Source organism: Bubalus bubalis, chromosome 7 (assembly GCF_019923935.1).
Source record: "Bubalus bubalis isolate 160015118507 breed Murrah chromosome 7, NDDB_SH_1, whole genome shotgun sequence".
In the NCBI taxonomy this organism is placed as follows: Eukaryota; Metazoa; Chordata; class Mammalia; order Artiodactyla; family Bovidae; genus Bubalus; species Bubalus bubalis.
The window spans coordinates 24,902,304-24,921,673 of NC_059163.1; the positions used below are offsets into that span (position 1 = coordinate 24,902,304).

A 19,370-nucleotide genomic window follows, 5' to 3' on the forward strand; every position below is an offset into this window, starting at 1 on the left:
TCACCCCTGTAAATACGGCAACTTTACTCATTTCTGAAATGAATGGGTATGGCAAACTAAGAACGCTGGCAAATGGCTCCACTTTTTTCTAAATATACAACAATGGAAAAACAATTATAAAAAATTCATTAATCTTTTCAATATACAAAATATTCATTGATTACCTGTTAAAGCATAAGAGATTATACTTCCTTTGTAAGAAATCAAAATAAAGATATAAACCTCTTTCCCCAACTCCACACTCCCCTGGCACGTGGCTTCTTTCTTTACAGCATTCACCACACAGTCTTACATATTAAATTAAGATCTGTGTTTGCAAAGCATCTGCCTGCAATGCAGGAGACCCAGGTTCGATCCCTGGGTCGGGAAGATCCCCTGGAGAAGAAAATGGCAATCCACTCCAGCACTCTTGCCTGGAAAATCCCATGGACGGAGGAGCCTGATAGGCTACAGCCCATGGGGTCGCAAAGAGTCGGTCATGACTGAGCGACTTCACTTTCACGTTATCTTCCCCAGCACCTAGTACAAGGCTTTCCACATGATGAATGCCAATAAATGTTTTCTACCTTGAATTAAATTCAAAAAAACATGTAATTTTTTTTTACATCATCAAGGAGGACATGGATACAGCTATGCACATTGAACAATATATCCAGCTAATCTGCTCAGTGGGTCACTCCTAATTTCCATGTTGATTCTAAACAATCAGGTGAATCTGATGATATTAACTCTAAATCCAAGACAGATTGCCAAATCTGAAAGGCGGGTCTATTTTGAAACAACCTGGACCACCCACCACTTCCAGACATGTATGGGAAGTCAGTCGGAAAATCCCAAATAATGGCATGCATTTGAGGCACCCTAATACGGGTGGAGTTTTTACAGGACCTCAAAACTAATTTGTTTAGTCACTGGGCCAAGGACCTGTCTAGACCTGTGACTCGGATCTCTTGGGGAGACTTCACACGGAAACAAGTTCTAGGCCCATAGTTTTGGTGCAGCCTTAAGGTCCAGAAAAAGAGTCATTTCATAATTAAAACTGATTGAAAGATCATATTTTTAGAAAAACTTGAGTAAGATAACCTCCTGAGAATTTCTTTTCAGACAAGAAGGAACAAACTCTTAAGCACACTTTATGTCAGACGTGCAACTCACTTTAACTGACTGTCATTCCTTTGCCATTAACATGTCACAACTGGCTTCAGTAAATTTTTCAATGGCAAGCAATCACAATAATAGCATCCCCTGGGGGAATACTGGCTTGTTTTACAAGCACTCTGTCAAGAGCAAAAAAGGTCTCAGGAAGAAAACTGAACCTTTTCAATGTTATTAGTTTACAAGTGGCTAACACTTACAAAATGAAACTTGTGGTCCTACAATACTTCCTTATAAATTACACTACTGGTTGGCTGAGAAAGTGGTTACGTTAGACACTACAAGGTTTTAAAATAAAAGAACAGTAACACTATAGTATAAAATAAAATTTCAATAGGACTGAAATAAACAAAAAATAACCAAGAAATGAAACAGACTTTGGTTTAAATCCTAATTCCACCCCCACCTCTGGTGACCTTGAGCAAGTTACTTCACTTTCAATGTCTCAGCTTCCTCTTTTGAGATTAATATAGAATTAAATGAGAACATGCATGAAAATAAGCATTTTACTTCCCTTTATAAAGAAAGGGAAAAACTGGGATTTGGAGAGGTTAAACCAGAAGCTCAAAGACCAGGTAACTCGTGACCCCAGGATTCTGGCCTGTAATGCAATGTCGGCCTAGGCTCTTAAGCACTATGTTTTATTCCTCCTCCTCAATTACTTGTTGCTGCTGAGGTTGTTAAATTGTACTCAAAAACACAGACCCTCCAGTTTGACAAAAAAAAAAAGACATCCTCAGAATAAAAATCCAAGTATCATCTCCAAATAAATTAAGTGAGAAGCTTATCAAATTGAGAGCTGTAATGGACCTCATTCTAATCTAGTATTTTTCCCACCTTTAGAATTTTATAAACAAGTCTTTTGTGGAACTGCAATATATAAGCAGACAAAGCAGAAATGTTTTGGTTGAGATGAGTGTAAGGGGCTTGGCACCCCATCCAAACTTAGTCTCAACCTAGGATTCTGAGGAACACATGTTCAGGCCACTGAGCTATCCAAAGTCCTTACTGACCGAGAAGGAACAAATACCTGGACAGCTTAAGTCATTTTTCAGTTACAGTAATACCTCAATTAATTTTGACACTACTTTTGTTCCTACCAATGACTTCCAGATAAACAGGAGATATATGTTCATTGACTCTACAGAATGAGTTCAACATTCTATTTTATATTTGAAAAACTAAAAGACAAACTTTAATATTTCTCATCCTAAAGTTCAGAAAGAGCATAAGATTTTCTAAAAATTATTACAGGAGACAAAACATATTTTAAGTTAAGAAACAGCAATTCATTCAACCACTGTTGACAAATAAATTTTAATTCCATCTACATACCTTCTTCCCCAGTGTCATATCCAGTGTCAAATCAAGATAAACACCTTGCTTTGGATTCGTAAAGTCCAAAACTTGGAATTTCTTAAGTAAGTTAACAGCTTTCTCCACCTCGTATATCTGCCTTGGGTATAAGCGTTTTAGGTAGACATCGTCTTCAGGTTCACCTTCCATAAAAGGATATGACTTTATTTTTTCTATATCATCTTTTTTCTCATTTGATGCTTTTTCTTTAGTACCTTTTTTTGTTTTCTTTGCAGGCCTTAAAAAAAAATTCAAATCAGTTATCTAAATATGTACCAAGAGACTTAAAAAGGAAGCTAATATACTTACATTAGACAGAAAAAAATTACAAAAGATAAAGTTTATTTTAATTCAAAAGTACAGACTGTTTTATAGTTTTTTTTTTAGTTCAACAAATATTAAGCAAATTTTTCAACTGTTTGCAGTTGATACAAAGTTGGATAAGGTATTGATGTTGCTCTCCAGAAACTCAGAGTAGGGAAGATGTTCATGCAAACAGATAATTTCAATATGATGTGGTAAATACTATGAGAATGTTATCAGGGCTATGGAGAAAAGATTGTTAACCCAGCCTAGCAGGCAGGGAAGAATTCAGAAAAAAAAAAAAAAAAGACCCCAAAGTCAATTCTTTTTTTTTTTTTTTCTTTTTTTCTTTTTCTTAAAACTTTTTATTTTGTATTGGGTTATAGCTGATTTATGTTGTGATAGTTTCAGATGAACAGAGAAGGGACTCAGCCATACATATACATGTATCTGTTCTCCCCCAGACTCCTGTCCCATCTAGGCTGCCACATAACAATGAGCCAAATTCCATGTGCCATACAGTAGGTCCTTGTTGTTTCATTTTATTTTTTTATATAAATTTATTTATTTTAATTGGAGGTTAATTACTTTACAATATTGTATTGGTTTTGCCATACATCAACATGACTCCACCATGGGTGTACATGTGCTCCCCATCCTGAACCCCACTCCCTCCTCCCTCCCCGTACCATCCCTCTGGATCATCCCAGTGCACCAGCCCCCAGCATCCTGTATCGTGCATCAAACCTGGACTGGCAATTCGTTTCATACATGATATTATACGTTTCAATGCCATTCTCCCAAATCATCCCACCCTTTCCCTCTCGCACAGAGTCCAAAAGACTGTTCTATACATCTGTGTCTCTTTTGCTGTCTCACATACAAGGTTATTGTAACCATCTTTCTAAATTTCATATATATGCGTTAGTATACAGTATTGGTGTTTTTCTTTCTGGCTTACTTCACTCTGTATAATAGGCTCCAGTTTCATCCACCTCATTAGAACTGATTCAAATGTATTCTTTTTAATGGCTAAGTAATACTCCATTGTGTATATGTACCACAGCCTTCTTATCCATTCATCTGCTGATGGACATCTAGGTTGCTTCCATGTCCTGGGTATTGTAAACAGTGCTGCGATGAACATTGGGGTACATGTAGGCAAAACACTCTCCAACATAAATCACAGCAGGATCCTCTATGACCCACCTCCCAGAATATTGGAAATAAAAGCAAAAATAAACAAATGGGACCTAATTAAACTTAAAAGCTTCTGCACAACAAAGGAAACTATAAGCAAGGTGAAAAGACAGCCTTCAGAATGGGAGAAAATAATAGCAAATGAAGCAACTAACAAACAGCTAATCTCAAAAATATACGAGCAACTCCTGCAGTTCAATTCCAGAAAAATAAATGACCCAATCAAAAAATGTGCCAAAGAACTAAATAGACATTTCTCCAAAGAAGACATACAGATGGCTAACAAACACATGAAAAGATGCTCAACATCACTCATTATCAGAGAAATGCAAATCAAAACCACAATGAGGTACCATTTCATGCCAGTCAGAATGGCTGCGATCCAAAAGTCTACAAGCAATAAATGCTGGAGAGGGTGTGGAGAAAAGGGAACCCTCTTACACTGTTGGTAGGAATGCAAACTAGTACAGCCACTATGGAGAACAGTGTGGAGATTCCTTAAAAAACTGGAAATAGAACTGCCATACAACCTAGCAATCCCACTGCTGGGCATACACACCGAGGAAACCAGAATTGAAGGAGACACGTGTACCCCAATGTTCATCCCAAAGTCAATTCTTAAAAGATGAAGAAGAATTAGCCTAAATATAAACCTAAGAGAAATGAAAACATGGACACACAAAAACTTGTACACAACTGTTCACAGCAACATTACTCAATAAAAGTCAGAAGGTAAAACAAGCTGAATATACAAAATGTGGTATATCCATACAGCAGAGTATTAATAGGCAATGAAAAGGAATGAAGCATTGATACATGCTACAACTTCTATGAACCTTAAACACAGAATGCTAAGTGAAAGAAGCCAGTTCCAAAAGACCACACATTGTGTGGTTCCATTTATGGGAAATGTCAAGAACAGGCAGGAAAAAAAAAAGAATGGGTATACCTATAGAAACTGAAAGTAGATTCAGGTTGTCTAGGGCTGGGGATAGGGAAATGGGAAGTGACTGCTAATGGCCGTGGGGTTTACAGGGAAGATAATGAAATGTTCCAAAATAGACTGTGCTGACAGTCACACAGCTCTGTGAACACACTATAAAAATCATCAAGTTGCACACTTTAAGCGGGTGAACTGTACGGTATGCAAATTGTACCTCAATAAAGCTATTATTTAAAAGAACAGAGTTATCTAGGCAAAGAAACAAGGTAATAAAAGTACTGAGGCATGATTAACAGAATGGTACACCAGGGGAGCCACTGTAAGTTCCAGCTGACTAGAGGAGGGGTTGGTAAACTTTTTCTGGAAGGGGATCAGACAGTAAATGTTTTATGGACTCATCTCAGTGACTCAACTCTGCCATTCAAATGCGAAAGCAGCCATACACAACACAAAAATGAATGAGCATAGTTGCATTCCAGTAAAACTTAATTTACGAACACTGGCTTAAATTTTGTAATTTTCATGTGTCACAAAATGCTATTCTTTTTTCCCCTTAAAAATTTAAAAAACATCACTTAAAAATGTAATGGCCCTCCGGCCACATTTTGCTGACTCTTGAACTTTACCTCAGGAAACAGCAGCACAGGAGGCTGGAGAATCCAGATAACAGAGGCCTCCTCTAGAGACAATGAGAAGCCACTGGACAGGGGGTGGCGTGTGTATTTCACAGAGTATTCTGGCTGCAATATAAGGGATGGATCTGAAGGAAGCAGACTGGAGACGATTAAAGAGAGGACCCTCCCTCTCTTCTCAAGGAGACATGACAGCCTGAAGCAGAACAGTGATGATACTAGGCTGGACAGATTACAGAGACATTTTACAAGGTAAATACAGAACACAAAAGGGAAAGAGATGACTCTAGGATACAATGCAGGTTTCTGACTCACATGATAAGACATGAGTAGTATCATTAACTAAAACCAGAAATAAAGAAAGCAAAACAGGTTTCTTTTGAGGGAGGTAGTCACGGAGATGAGTTCAGTTTGGGGCAACAGAGAGTCTAAGTGTGGGGTTAGTTGCATCATTGGCCCCAATTCCTTGCCTCCTCTCTCAAGTCCCTTTGCTAAGTGACTTTGCACTTCCTCCCACTTAAAAGTGCCTTGATTTGGTCACATGACTAGTAGGCCAATAGAATAAAGCAAAACTGACAGATTCTATGCTCTAAGCTTAGGCCTTAAGAGGCTTCATCTGTTTCCACTTGTAAGTTTGTCTTTCTGCCATTTTCATAAGCACAGGCCTGGGCTAGCCCAAAGGTGGGAGGATGAGAGACAAGTGAACAACAGAGCTGGCTCCACAGAGCCCCAGGCTAGATTAGACAACTCTCAGCTGACCTGCAGATTCAGAGAGGCACAGCAAGCCCAGCCAAGGTCATCAGAGACACCTATACAAACCTAGCTCAGATCAGCTCACAGACATGTGGGCAATGATAATCGCAGGGTGGTTTGTTACATAACAAACACCAACAAGGCGCTTACAAAATATCTAAGAAAATGTGTTCCACAGGTAATTGCAGGTAAGAGTTTGAAGCTAAGAAGACAGAAGTAGAGGTGATATGATATACTTTCTCAGCATTAATTCCAATCACACCTTTAATCTTTTAACCATAAACACTTTAAATTAGGGAAATACTATTCTAGAAAGACGTCTGGGTTCTGTGGTAGACAGGATTACGGCTTCCCAAATATGGCCACATCTGCACAGCAAAAAGGACTTTCCAGAGTGATTACCTTGAGAGGATGCTGCACTATTCAGGTGGGCCCAATCTAATCACACAGTTCCTGAAAGCAGAGAAACCTTCTCCTTTCTCAGCCTCATCTCACAGCAATGGGAAGGAGAAATCTGAGCATGAGATGGACCCAATATGCCATTCCTAGCTTTGAAGATGGAGGAAGGGGGAGCCACGAGCTAAGGAATATGGGTAGTTCTTGAAGCTGGAAATGGCAAGGAAACAGATTCTCCTCTCGAGCCTTTCAAAAGGACCGAAGCTCTGACAGCTCCTTAATTTTAGTCTAGTGAGATCCATATCAGAATTCTGACCTACAGAACTGCAAGATGATAAACTTGAGCTGCTTTAAGCCACAAGGTCTGTGGTAATTTGCTATGGCAGCAATAGAAAACTTAGTAAGAGGTCCTATAAAATTTATGCAAAAGAAATGGATGACAGTAAAATGATATTAAAAAATAAAAACCTCAAAAACCAATCCAACATATAATTCCATGCTCACTTACAGCACTCAATGAATCCTTATTACTACAACTAATAATAGTATCCTCCCAGCTAATGAGCCATTTGACAGAATAGCAGATAATGACAACACTCATTTTTAATGGGACACAGGTGCCCTACTGGACTGCCGACAAGTCTAAGTAGGTGCCTGAGTGGGTGGATGCAACGTGCCTCAGTACTATGTGGAAGTACACCACAAAATCCTGAAACCTTCCAAACTGAAGAAATCACATTTTATATTTAGTAAAAGAGTAGAGTGGCCAATAGGGGAAGGAGCCTAGAGAGCCTGTTTTAGTAATAAACTATCTAAAATAAACAAATGAATAAAAATTGTAGCTATAACCCACAGATTTACTTTACATAAATACTGATTTCACCACTAAATTCTTCATCATGACTGAACCTATCCATCTAATTTACAATTAGTAATACAAAGTTCCCAGAGACTAAAATGTGATTTTTAAATTAATATTTGCAAAACCTGATACAAGTCAGGAACATAAAGAGATTGAGCTGGATATACAGCAGTTTACTTATTTATGCTTTGGACCTTGTTTCACAAAATTTGAGATCATGTTTTGAATGGTTTGAGATGGTTCAATGAAAATACTGTTGAGTTACAAATGAATACTTGTAAAAATAAATAAAGTAAAACATCATTGTTGTTGTTTAGCTGATAAGTTGTGTCTAACTCTTTTGCAACCCCATGGACTGTTGCCCACCAGGCTCCTCTGTCCATGGGATTTTCCAGGCAAGAATACTGAAGTGAGTTGCCATTTCTTTCTCCCCAGGGGATCATCCCAACCCAGGGATCAAACCTGCATCTCCTGCACTGGCAGGCGGATTCTCTACCACTGAGCCACCAGGGAAGCCTACAACATCATTTAACATAGAGCAAATAGATTCTAGGGAAACACTTTCTTCCAAAATTTAAAAAAAAAAAAAAAAAAAAAACTGCAACTGACTAAAATCTGTCAATAATAATCAATTTTACAAACCCACCACCTGCAGTTGTCCCTGACCCTCCAAAAGGTGTGTCTTTATTCATAAGAATCACATCCAGAAGAATTCTGTTGTTTATTCAGTATGTAAGGCCCTATCTGGAGAACATAAAAACTATGTTATCAGGGAGTAAAATAATTGTATTAGAAAGGTTTTGGGGAAGGTGAGGGAGAAACACCTGGTAGTCTGAACTAGAGAGAACACAGTCTAGCTGCAGTTACCTGGGTAACTAAACCATGCAGACCAAATGAGGCATAAGAGACTGCAGTCAGATAACAACTTTCTCCCTGCTTCTCCTGTCTCCTAACTCCAAGACAATGAAAGGAAAAACAATTCCACGGTCTTACCCAAATAAAACAAGACAAAAAAAATCAGTACTATAATAAAGTTCATTTCAAGATCCTTGAAGATCTGTGACCCTAGAGATCCAAGTCTTTTTAAGGCTGAATAAGTCTTTAATTTGAGGAATCAGGGTGAGAGTAGGGGACACACAACCTCAGTCAAACTAACAGAACTAAAGAGAAAATGCCTAAGGCATATAACTATTAATGGAATGCAAATGTCTGGAATTCTTATTTCTCAGTGTAATCACATAAATAAATTCACGAACATCTCTGATGCTGGTTTAGTCATTAAACGAAATGCGTAAGTCCTGCTTACACTTACAGTGTAAAAACCGACAGAATAAAACCTCGTCGATACAAATAAAAGCTGGAATGAGCATTAACAATGACAGGAGGACAGAATCACAACTTTTCTTGAACCCATCACAGAGCTGATGACGGCAGGGCAACCAAGTAGGTCTAAAATCTTCCCACACCCCCCACTCCACATGTGTACAGCCAGGAGGGTCTTGCCTAGAGCAGAGAATGAGAGGAAGGCACGTAAGAAGGAAGGTAAGGAGGCAGGTAAGAAGAAGAAGAAAAAAAACTCAGCTAAGCTTTTAGTGCTAGTGTGACAGTATAAACCCGAGAGATCCCGACACAAGGGAAGTTCACGCTCACCCGTCCTCAGACCTCCACCAGGTCCTGCTAGGAAAGACTGGAATAGGCCAGGAGATAGAGAGCCTCCTTCGAGGGTGCAGCACAGAGAAGAGCAGCCACTGCTGCCAGAAAGACAAGCAACCCTGAAGCCCTCGAGGGCAGGGGACCCAGCTTTCTGGGATCTACAGCCTGATGATCTGAGGTGGAGCTGACCTAATAGCAGAAATAAAGTGCACAACAAATGTAATGCACTTGAATCACCCTGCAACCAACCCCAAACGGTCGGTCCATGGAAAAACTCTCCCACGAAACCAGTCCCTGGTCCAAAAAGGTGGGGGACCACTGCTCTAGGGCACAGCTAAATGAAAGAAAGGAAATGTGTAGGGAAATGAAAGAAGAAGAAAACACTAGAAAGAAGGAAAAATACTAAAACTTCTATCCTTAAGGGAGGGTAGCACACAGTCCTGATCGCGATACCCTCTACCGATAAAGCTCCGGAAGGGCCCAGACACTGTGGCACAAGGCCTTCAACATATGTAGGCCATGGGGGGAGAGGAGAGAAATATGGAGAAAATGATCCCCAAGGACCAGCAACACTGGGCCTGCTTAAGACAAAGGCTGGCTTTGGAAACTGAGAATCCTTTCCATACCTATCACCAGCCTAACAAGCACTGAGCAATAAACAACAGCAGTCTTCTACTAGGAGAGAAGCCAGAGTATGGAGAGCAGCCCCCTTCTGAGGCATAGCTGCACAGCCAAGGCTCAACACTGAGCATGGAACAGGAACTCTGAGCGGAAAAACCTTCCAGCAACCCAGCCTTCACCCTAAGCACAAGGTAACAGTCTGGAAATCTGATGCTGCTGCTGGTGGTAACCACAGCAACAACAAAACCAGTCTCCAGCTCAACTTCTGAGGGGATTGACACAACATTTGCCAGAAGACGTATGTCCTGTTCCAGTCATAAATACTATGTATTTTAGCCTCAACTATTCTACACAAAGTATCTAGCGGTCAATAAAAAATTCTGAGATGCAACCAAAGAAGCAAGGAAAAGAATCTATTGTCAAGAGAGAAGCAGAACCAGAGTCAGAGACATCACTGGCAAACCATGGAGAAGAGAGGAGATTCAGAGTGACAAGACAGAAGAGAGAAGCAAGTTCAAGCTCCTCTACCCTGTCTCAGATCCATGATAAAAAATTAGCCAGGAAAAAACTATTTTTTAGGATATTATAAAGCCAATAAATTAAAAACTAAAACCACAGCTAGGACTTTCCTGGTGGCTCAGTGGACAAGAATTCTTGCCCGCCAATGCAGGAAACATGACTTCAATCCTTGGTCTGAAAAGACTCCACATGCCATGGAGCAATAAAGCTGCGCACCACGACTGCTGAGCACACGTGCTGCAGCTGCTGAAGCCTGCGCACCGAGAGCCTGTGCTCCACAGAGAAGCCACACAACGTAAGGGAGAATGGTCTCCGCTCGCCACAATAAGTTTTCATAGTTGTTTTTGAATTAACAGTAAAAAAAAAAACATTTTTTTTAACACTTAACATTTTAACATTTTTTAACATGCATATTTCATATACTACAGTTTTTAGGTGAGGGAAAACTCTTTTAAAGTTGTACTGAAATAGAATATGGGGAAGACATAAAATGAAAAATTTCTATAAGATAAAAGAAAATAACATTTAAAGAAAAAATATTCTCAAAATAAGCTATGTTCCTAACAAACAAATACTTCCACAAAACAGAAAGAAAAAAGACAAACAGCTCAAAAGAAAAATGGGCAAAATGTACAAATCAGATATATAATGAAGAAACACAAATAAAGACTGACTATCTCCAGAGTTGTTACAAATTAGGGCACTTTCACTCACTACTAGGTAGGGATGTAAGTTGGTACAACCAATACTCTTTCAAATTCTCAACCAAAAAGAACCCACGTACTATTCAGACTCAAAGGAAGTCTCCTTTCTAGTAACATTTCTGCCTCCTCTTTCTTCATCCTGTATTCATGTCATTTACTTTCATGCCTCTGCACCACTGAAATACCTTTCTCACAATTTCCCTGCAAAATCCTATCTTTCAAGACTCAGCTCAAATACTTCCTGCCGTATTCTCCTCTAGGAAGAATTAAATGACCTTTCATCTGTGAGCACATAGCACCTGGTCCATTCCTCCACTATAACAGTTAAAATACATTAAAGTTATAGTGCAGATATGTGCTAATTTATAAAGACCTCCTACTAATCACCAGCAAAAAGCTGGGAATAGGATATAAATAGAAAACTCACAGTAAAGCATAAATGGTTCTTAAACAGATAAAAAAAGACAAACAACCTCAAAAATAATAAAATAAAAATTAAAGCCATGATGTGACTATTTATTACCTATCAAATTGGCAAAATTCAAAAATTTTGATTACACTGTATACAGGACTTCTATGAAGGCAATTTGGTATTACCTATGAAAATTATAAATGCACATAACTTTTGATTCAATTCTATTTCTGAGTTCACACTACAAATATTCATAATACTTGGCAAGATCTATGTACATGACCCTTCAATGCAGGATCATTTATAATAGCAAAAGACATGTCTTTTGGAAAGATAAATGTATATCAATAGGGGAATGATTAAGTAAAATTATGGAACACAGACCCAATGAAATATTATACCCATGTTCACTGTAGCCATATATACAATAATCAAGACATGGAAGCAATCTAAGAGTCCACTAATGGAAGGATACATAAAGAAAATGTCACACACACACACAGAGGAATATTATTCAGCCATAAAAAGAATGAAATCTTGCCATTTGTGAAACACAGATAGACCTTTCTCTTATATTAAGTGAACTAAGTCAGATAGAAAAACAAATACCATGTGATTTCACATATATGTATAACCTTAAAAGAAAAAAAAAACAAACTTACAGATGCAGGAAACAGATTTCGGCTGCCAGAGCCAGGGCAGGGAATGGGGTATAAGTGAAACAGGTGAAGTGGTCAAAAGGTACAAACTTCCAGTCATAAAATAAGTCATGGGGATGTAATGTACAACATGGTGACTATAATTAATAATACTACAATGTAAAATTATATAACGTAATAATGGACTATAATGTAATAATACTATAATGTATATTTGAAAGTCGCTGAGAGTAAATCACAATAAACTGTGGAAAATTCTGAAAGAGATGGGAATACCAGACCACCTGATCTGCCTCTTGAGAAATCTGTATGCAGGTCAGGAAGCAACAGTCACAACTGGACATGGAACAACAAACTGGTTCCAAATAGGAAAAGGAGTTCGTCAAGGCTGTATATTGTCACCCTGCTTATTTAACTTATATGCAGAGTACATCATGAGAAACGCTGGACTGGAAGAAACACAAGCTGGAATCAAGATTGCCAGGAGAAATATCAATAACCTCAGATATGCAGATGACACCACCCTTATGGCAGAAAGTGAAAACGAACTCAAAAGCCTCTTGATGAAAGTGAAAGTGGAGAGTGACAAAGTTGGCTTAAAGCTCAACATTCAGAAAACGAAGATCATGGCAACCAGTCCCACCACTTCATGGGAAATAGATGGGCAAACAGTGGAAACAGTGTCAGACTTTATTTTTCTGGGCTCCAAAATCACTACAGATGGTGATTGCAGCCATGAAATTAAAAGATGCTTACTCCTTGGAAGGAAAGTTATGACCAACCTAGATAGCATATTCAAAAGCAGAGACATTACTTTGCAAAAAAGGTTCGTCTAGTCAAGGCTATGGTTTTTCCTGTGGTCATGTATGGATGTGAGAGTTGGACTGTGAAGAAGGCTGAGCACCGAAGAATTGATGCTTTTGAACTGTGGTGTTGGAGAAGACTCTTGAGAGTCCCTTGGACTGCAAGGAGATCCAACCAGTCCATTCTGAAGATCAGCCCTGGGATTTCTTTGGAAGGAATGATGCTAAAGCTGAAACTCCAGTACTTTGGCCACCTCATGCAAAGAGTTGATTCATTGGAAAAGACTCTGATGCTGGGAGGGATTGGGGGCAGGAGGAGAAGGGGACGACAGAGGATGAGATGGCTGGATAGCATCACTGACTCGATGGACGTGAGTCTGAGTGAACTCCGGGAGTTGGTGATGGACAGGGAGGCTTGGCGTGCTGCGATTCATAGGGTCACAAAGAGTCGGACGCGACTGAGCGACTGATCTGATCTGAGAATAAATCTCTAAAGTTCTCATCACAAGGAAAAAAAATCTGTAACTCTGTATGGTGATGGATGGTAACTAGACTTCTTGTGGTGAGTATTTCCCAATACAGACAAACATTAAATCATTATGTCAAAAAGGAATGCATTTGAGTCAGTTTTGATGAGGTGGATGAACCTAGAACTTATTATACAGAGTGAAGTGAGTCAGAAAGAGAAAGATAAATATTGTATTCTATTGCATATATACAGAATCTAGAAAAATAATACTGAAGAATTTATTTACAGAACAGTAGTGGAGAAACATAGAGAACAGATTTATTGACATGGAGAGAGGGGAAGAGAGGGTGCTGCTGCTGCTGCTAAGTCACTTCAGTTGTGTCCGACTCTGTGTGACCCCATAGACAGCAGCCCACCAGGCTCTACCATCCCTGGGATTCTCCAGGCAAGAACACTGGAGTGGGTTGCCATTTCCTTCTCCAATGCATGAAAGTGAAAAGTGAAAGTGAAGTCACTCAGTCGTATCCGACTCTTAGCAACCCTATGGACTGCAGCCTACCAGGCTCCTCCATCCATAGGATTTTCCAGGCAAGAGGACTGGAGTGGGGTGCCATTATTACCTTCTCCGAGGAGAGGGTGAGATGTATGGAAAGAGTAACATGGAAACCTACATTACCACATGTAAAACAGATAGCCAACAGGAATGTGCTGTATGGCTCAGGAAACTCAAACAGGGGCTCTGTATCAACCTAGAGGGGTGGGAAGGGGAGGGAGATGGGAGGGAGGTTCAAAAGGGAGGAGATATATGTATACCAATTGCTGATTCATGTTGAGGTTTTACAGAAAACAACAAAATTCTGTAAAGCAATTATCCTTCAATAAAAAAATAAATAAAAAAAATCATTATGTCACATACCTGAAACTAACATAATTTTATATGTTGATTTTAATCTCAATTAAAAGAAAAATACTGAAAGCTCCATCTGAAACAATCTCCAGTTAGAAACAAGGAAGTAAGATGCACACAAGAAGTATAGTTAGATATGAAATTGCTTTCCTCTACTCACAATTCTGACACTAAATGTGTGGATATGTCCCTCACAACCTCCAGTTACCCAATACGAGCCAGACAGCTGGCAATTCAACACGGTTCTGACACCATCTATCTGGATGAAGCACCAGATGCACTAAGCTGGATGAGTTCGGCAACCCAGAAGCTCTCCAAACCCCACAGCTCTGGGATTTTTATGCAGGCTTCATCATGGAGGCATGATCAATTATGAATTCAATCTCTAGCCCCTCTCTCCTCCCTGGAGGATGGAAGGCAGGGCTGGAAGTTCCAAGCTTCTAATCTTAGCTTGGTCTTTATAGTGACCAGTCCCCCTTCAGGAGTCCACCAAGAGATGCCTGACTAGACAAAGAGACATGCCTATGACCTAGGAAATATTAAGGGTTTTAGGAGCTCTGTATCAGGAACTGGGCCAAAGGCCAGGTATTTTTGAAAACTGCTCTCCGAAGGCGATGGCACCCCACTCCAGTACTCTTGCCTGGAAAATCCATGGAAGGAGAAGCCTGGTGGGCTGCAGTCCATGCGGTCGCTAAAAGTCGGACACGACTGAGCGACTTCACTTTCACTTTTCACTTTCATGCATTGGAGAAGGAAATGGCAACCCACTCCAGTGTTCTTGCCTGGAATATCCCAGGGACGGTGGAGCCTGGTGGGCTACCGTCTATGGGATCACACAGAGTCGGACACGACTGAAGCAACTTAGCAGCAGCAGCAGCACCCCTATGACTCAGGAGATCACAAGGATTTTAGGACCTGTGAGACAGGATTTGGTGACAGAGACCAATTTAAACACTTCTTATGTCACAAAATCCTAGCTCTGACACTTACTAGCTCTGTGACCCTGGGCAAGTTACAATAATCTACTGGTGCCTTGCTCTCCGCCTCTAAAAAAGTACATAATAACAATGGTTTCCTCAAAAAGTTGCTGTAGAGATTAAGTTAGTTATTGAATGTCAGTGTTCAACAATACATATGAAGTATTATTATAATTAGTCATATCTCTCCTTCAGAACTATCAGGCAAAGAAGCAGAGATGTTAAACTTTTACAACTATATGTCCTTGTACATCTTTAAGGAACCAAGCACAATGTTTTCTAATCAAAGACTGAAATGGTAGCAAACGAAATAACCAAGATATAAAATACTTACTTCGCAGCGGCTGCAAAATGTCTGTTGTGCACTGGAACGTATATGGAACAAGGATAAAGAGACGTCTGAGAAGTCACCGTGGCAAGACTACACCTTTGATGATGTATCAAGACTTAAAAGAAAAAAATATAAAATATTAATATTCATCATTACATTCATAGTTTTTACATTCTCCATGTTTTCTAAAACAAAAATATTCCAGATTTTGTGACTGTTAACCACAATCTTTAAAAAGTGTAAAAATGGAAACTGCTGTTCTTGAAATGAAAGCCAAGTAAACAAATCTAATTGAAGAACTGTGTCCTCATTTATTTTTAACTGAATCTAGTTTGGACTCAACAGAATATGTTAGCTCTATCTTTATGGATTATGTATATGTATCCTGAACTTTTCTTAAATTTTATTTATTTAATTTCACACAGATAGCCCCAGCTGAGAAGCGAAGAGCCGCAGGCGGCCGCCGACTTCACAGCCGCTCGAGGTTTTTAGAGCTTCAGCTATAAAAATGGGCAGGATTTTCCTTGATCATATCGGTGGTACCCGTCTGTTTTCCTGTGCAAACTGTGATACGATCCTGACCAACCGTTCAGAACTCATCTCTACTCGGTTCACAGGCGCCACTGGCAGAGCATTTCTTTTTAACAAGGTCGTTAACCTACAGTATAGTGAAGTTCAAGATCGGGTCATGCTCACTGGCCGCCATATGGTTCGAGATGTGAGCTGCAAAAACTGCAATAGCAAACTGGGATGGATCTATGAGTTTGCCCTGAAGACAGCCAGCGTTATAAGGAAGGTCGTGTGATCCTGGAACGCGCTCTAGTTCGAGAAAGTGAGGGCTTTGAGGAGCATGTACCATCTGATAACTCTTGAAGAAAAAGAGAGAAATCCATCTTTTCCCAGGTCTCCTTCACTGAAAACAAAAATCTACTTGCATACACAGTCACCTTAGCATCAGAGTCGGATTCATGAACTGCGGAATAAGAGGTTGTGAGAATCGATGATGGAACCTTCCTTTCTTTCCTTTTTTTTTTAATTTTCTATTTTCCATCCAACAGCAGTGTGTAGAGAGAATATTATGCAGATGCCATTTTTTTTTTCCCCTGTGTTTACATCTTGAGGCAGAATAGTCTATCTGCAGCTACATGGTGGGCTATGTGAGGAAAAAAATCTGGGCTATTAAGAGTGAAAAGTATTTTATGTAAATTTTGAAAGGAAAATGTGTCAAAAGCATGGTTTTTAAATTTATTTGGGCTTCATTTTAAGACTTTTTTTAAAAAACCCAGTTATTTCACTTGATTTGCTAGCTTCAGAGAAGAGATCCGAATTTGTGACCAGCGCTAAAGGTTCAGTGTTAGTATTGCTTGTGCTGGCCATTGTGCCATATTCTTGTTGGAGATGAACCGTAGCATCAGAGCCCATTCTTCCTTGTCAGTCTTGACCCAAAGATGTCACCATTCCTAGTTATTTGTCACCACATAATTGGTGTTGATTGGAAACTTTTCCTGATATGGGGCAGAACTGCTTGGTTGTCTTTTCCATGTAACTTAAGCATAGTAATATAAATAAAGTAATAGTTGGAAAAAAAAAATAATTTCACACAGATAATGCATTCAAGTTGCCCAATTACTTCTGAAGGATAAGAACAAAGTAAAGGGAACTGCCTTACCAGAAGTTAAGACTTGGTATGAAGCTATGGTAATTAGGGCACTTTAATATTGGTACAAGCATAGAAAAACAGACTAATGAAACAATAAACAGCCCAGCAACAGACCTATGCACATATGGATATGGAAATATGGTAGAGATGTTATCGCAAATCACTGGGCAAAGAATGCAATAAGTGGCGCTAAGACAAGTGATTATCAATAGGGAAAAGAGTGTATTTACATCCCTATCTCATACATTACACACACAATCAAATCTAGATGGACTAAGGACTTATATGTGAGTGGCAAAATTTAAAAGACTTCCAGAACACAGGAAAGTAATCTTTACAACCTTTGAGGAGGGAACAATTTCACAAACAAAACCCAAAAGCACTAAAAAGTGACTCTGTTAGTGTTAAGGACACTTGTTTATCTGGAGCCTATTATACAGAGTGAAGTAAGTCAGAAAGAAAAACACCAATACAGTATACTGACGCATATATATGGAATTTAGAAAGATGGTAACGATGATCCTATATATGAAACAGCAAAAGAGACACAGATGTAAATAACAGCCTTTGGGCTCTGTGTGAGAAGACGAGGGTGGGATGATTTGAGAGGATAGCACTGAAACATGTATATTATCATATGTGAAACAGATCGCCAGTCCAGGTTCGATGCATGAGACAGGGTGCTCAGGGCTGGTGCACTGGGATGACCGAGGGATGAGATGGGAAGGGAGGTGGGAGCGGGGGTTCAGGATGGGGAACACATGTATACCCAAGGCTGATTCATGTCAACGTATGGCAAAAACCACCACAATATTGCAAAGTAATTAGCCTTCAATTAAAATAAATAAATTTTTAAAAAAGAACATTTGTTTATCAAAAGATACTTGAAAATGAAAGACAAGCCAAAAACTGGGAGAATAGTAACACACACACTGGCCTAAGAATTAACACCCAGAATATGTAAGATCAACCCAACTGAAAAATAAACAAAAGAGATGAATCGATTTCTAACTGAAAAGGAAATACAAATGATGAATTATTATATGGAAAAATGTACACTCTCATTAGCAAGCAGGTAAATATTAATTCCAACCACAGTAAGATATCATTTTACAGCCCTGCTTAAGGAGTAGTCAGATGGCCCGTCACAGGTCTGTGTGCGTGCTCAGTCATATCCAACTCTTTGCAGCCCCGTGGACTATAGCTCCCCAGGCTCCTCTGTCCATGGGATTCTCCAGGAAAGAATACTGGAGTGGGTTGCCATTTCTTCCCTCCAGGGGATCTTCTCGACCCAGGGATCAAACACATGTCTCCTGCATCTCCTACACTGGCAGGTGGATTTTTGACCACTGAGCCACCTGGGAAGCCCACTCACTGTTCTACACCTCGCTTTTTCATGTAAAGGTATTAGATAGAGCCCATTTTCACACGCAGATATAGATATACACGCCTATTTATAAGAGATGTATATATATCTACACACATATATATAATCTCATGTATACCTTTCATAACGGTACATTCATATGTAAATATTACAGCAATAATTTCACATCACTTCATAAAGACTATGTTTTTAGAGCTGCAAAGTACGACACTGTGGGGTTGTATCATGATTTAACCAGTGACCAGCCATTAGGTCATTTACAATATTTTGCTATTATCAACAATCCTGCAGGGAATGAATGACCTTGTACAAACACCATTTTGCACACAAGTAAGTATTTTACAGGATAAATTTCAAGATGGAAATGTGCTGGGTCAAAAGATATGAGCATTTGCAATTCTGATAAATACTGCTCTCTGCAATAACAGTGCCATGCACACAGTCACCAACAATGAAAAGGCTACCTATTTCCATACACTCATGCCATCACAGTCTGTCACCAAATGTTTTGGTCTTTTGTCAATCTAGCAGAAGAAAGATGGTATACGGAGTTGTATTAATCTGCATTTTCCTTAAGAGTTAGGTTGAGTATGCTTTCATGTTTGATCATCTATATCTTCTGCTGAATTCACTTAAACTCCATTTTTTAAATTGGCACTCCACAACTA

At 39.3% G+C, this 19,370-nt stretch overlaps 1 protein-coding gene and 1 pseudogene across 3 annotated transcripts in view; one reads left to right on the forward strand and one right to left on the reverse strand.

The window, feature by feature from the left end:
• MRPL1 (mitochondrial ribosomal protein L1) overlaps positions 1–19,370 on the reverse strand; it is a 73,500-nt gene that overhangs the window by 47,620 nt on the left and 6,510 nt on the right. For all 3 annotated transcript variants that reach the window (XM_006059471.4, XM_006059470.4, XM_006059472.4), the window contains exons 2-4: positions 15,659–15,770; positions 2,491–2,749; positions 5–88 (exon numbers count right to left, since the gene is read on the reverse strand). In XM_006059471.4, the coding sequence (XP_006059533.3) occupies positions 5–88; positions 2,491–2,749; positions 15,659–15,770 (455 nt within the window). The remainder of the gene's footprint in view (positions 1–4; positions 89–2,490; positions 2,750–15,658; positions 15,771–19,370) is intronic.
• Positions 16,092–16,927, forward strand: LOC102415807 (annotated as a pseudogene).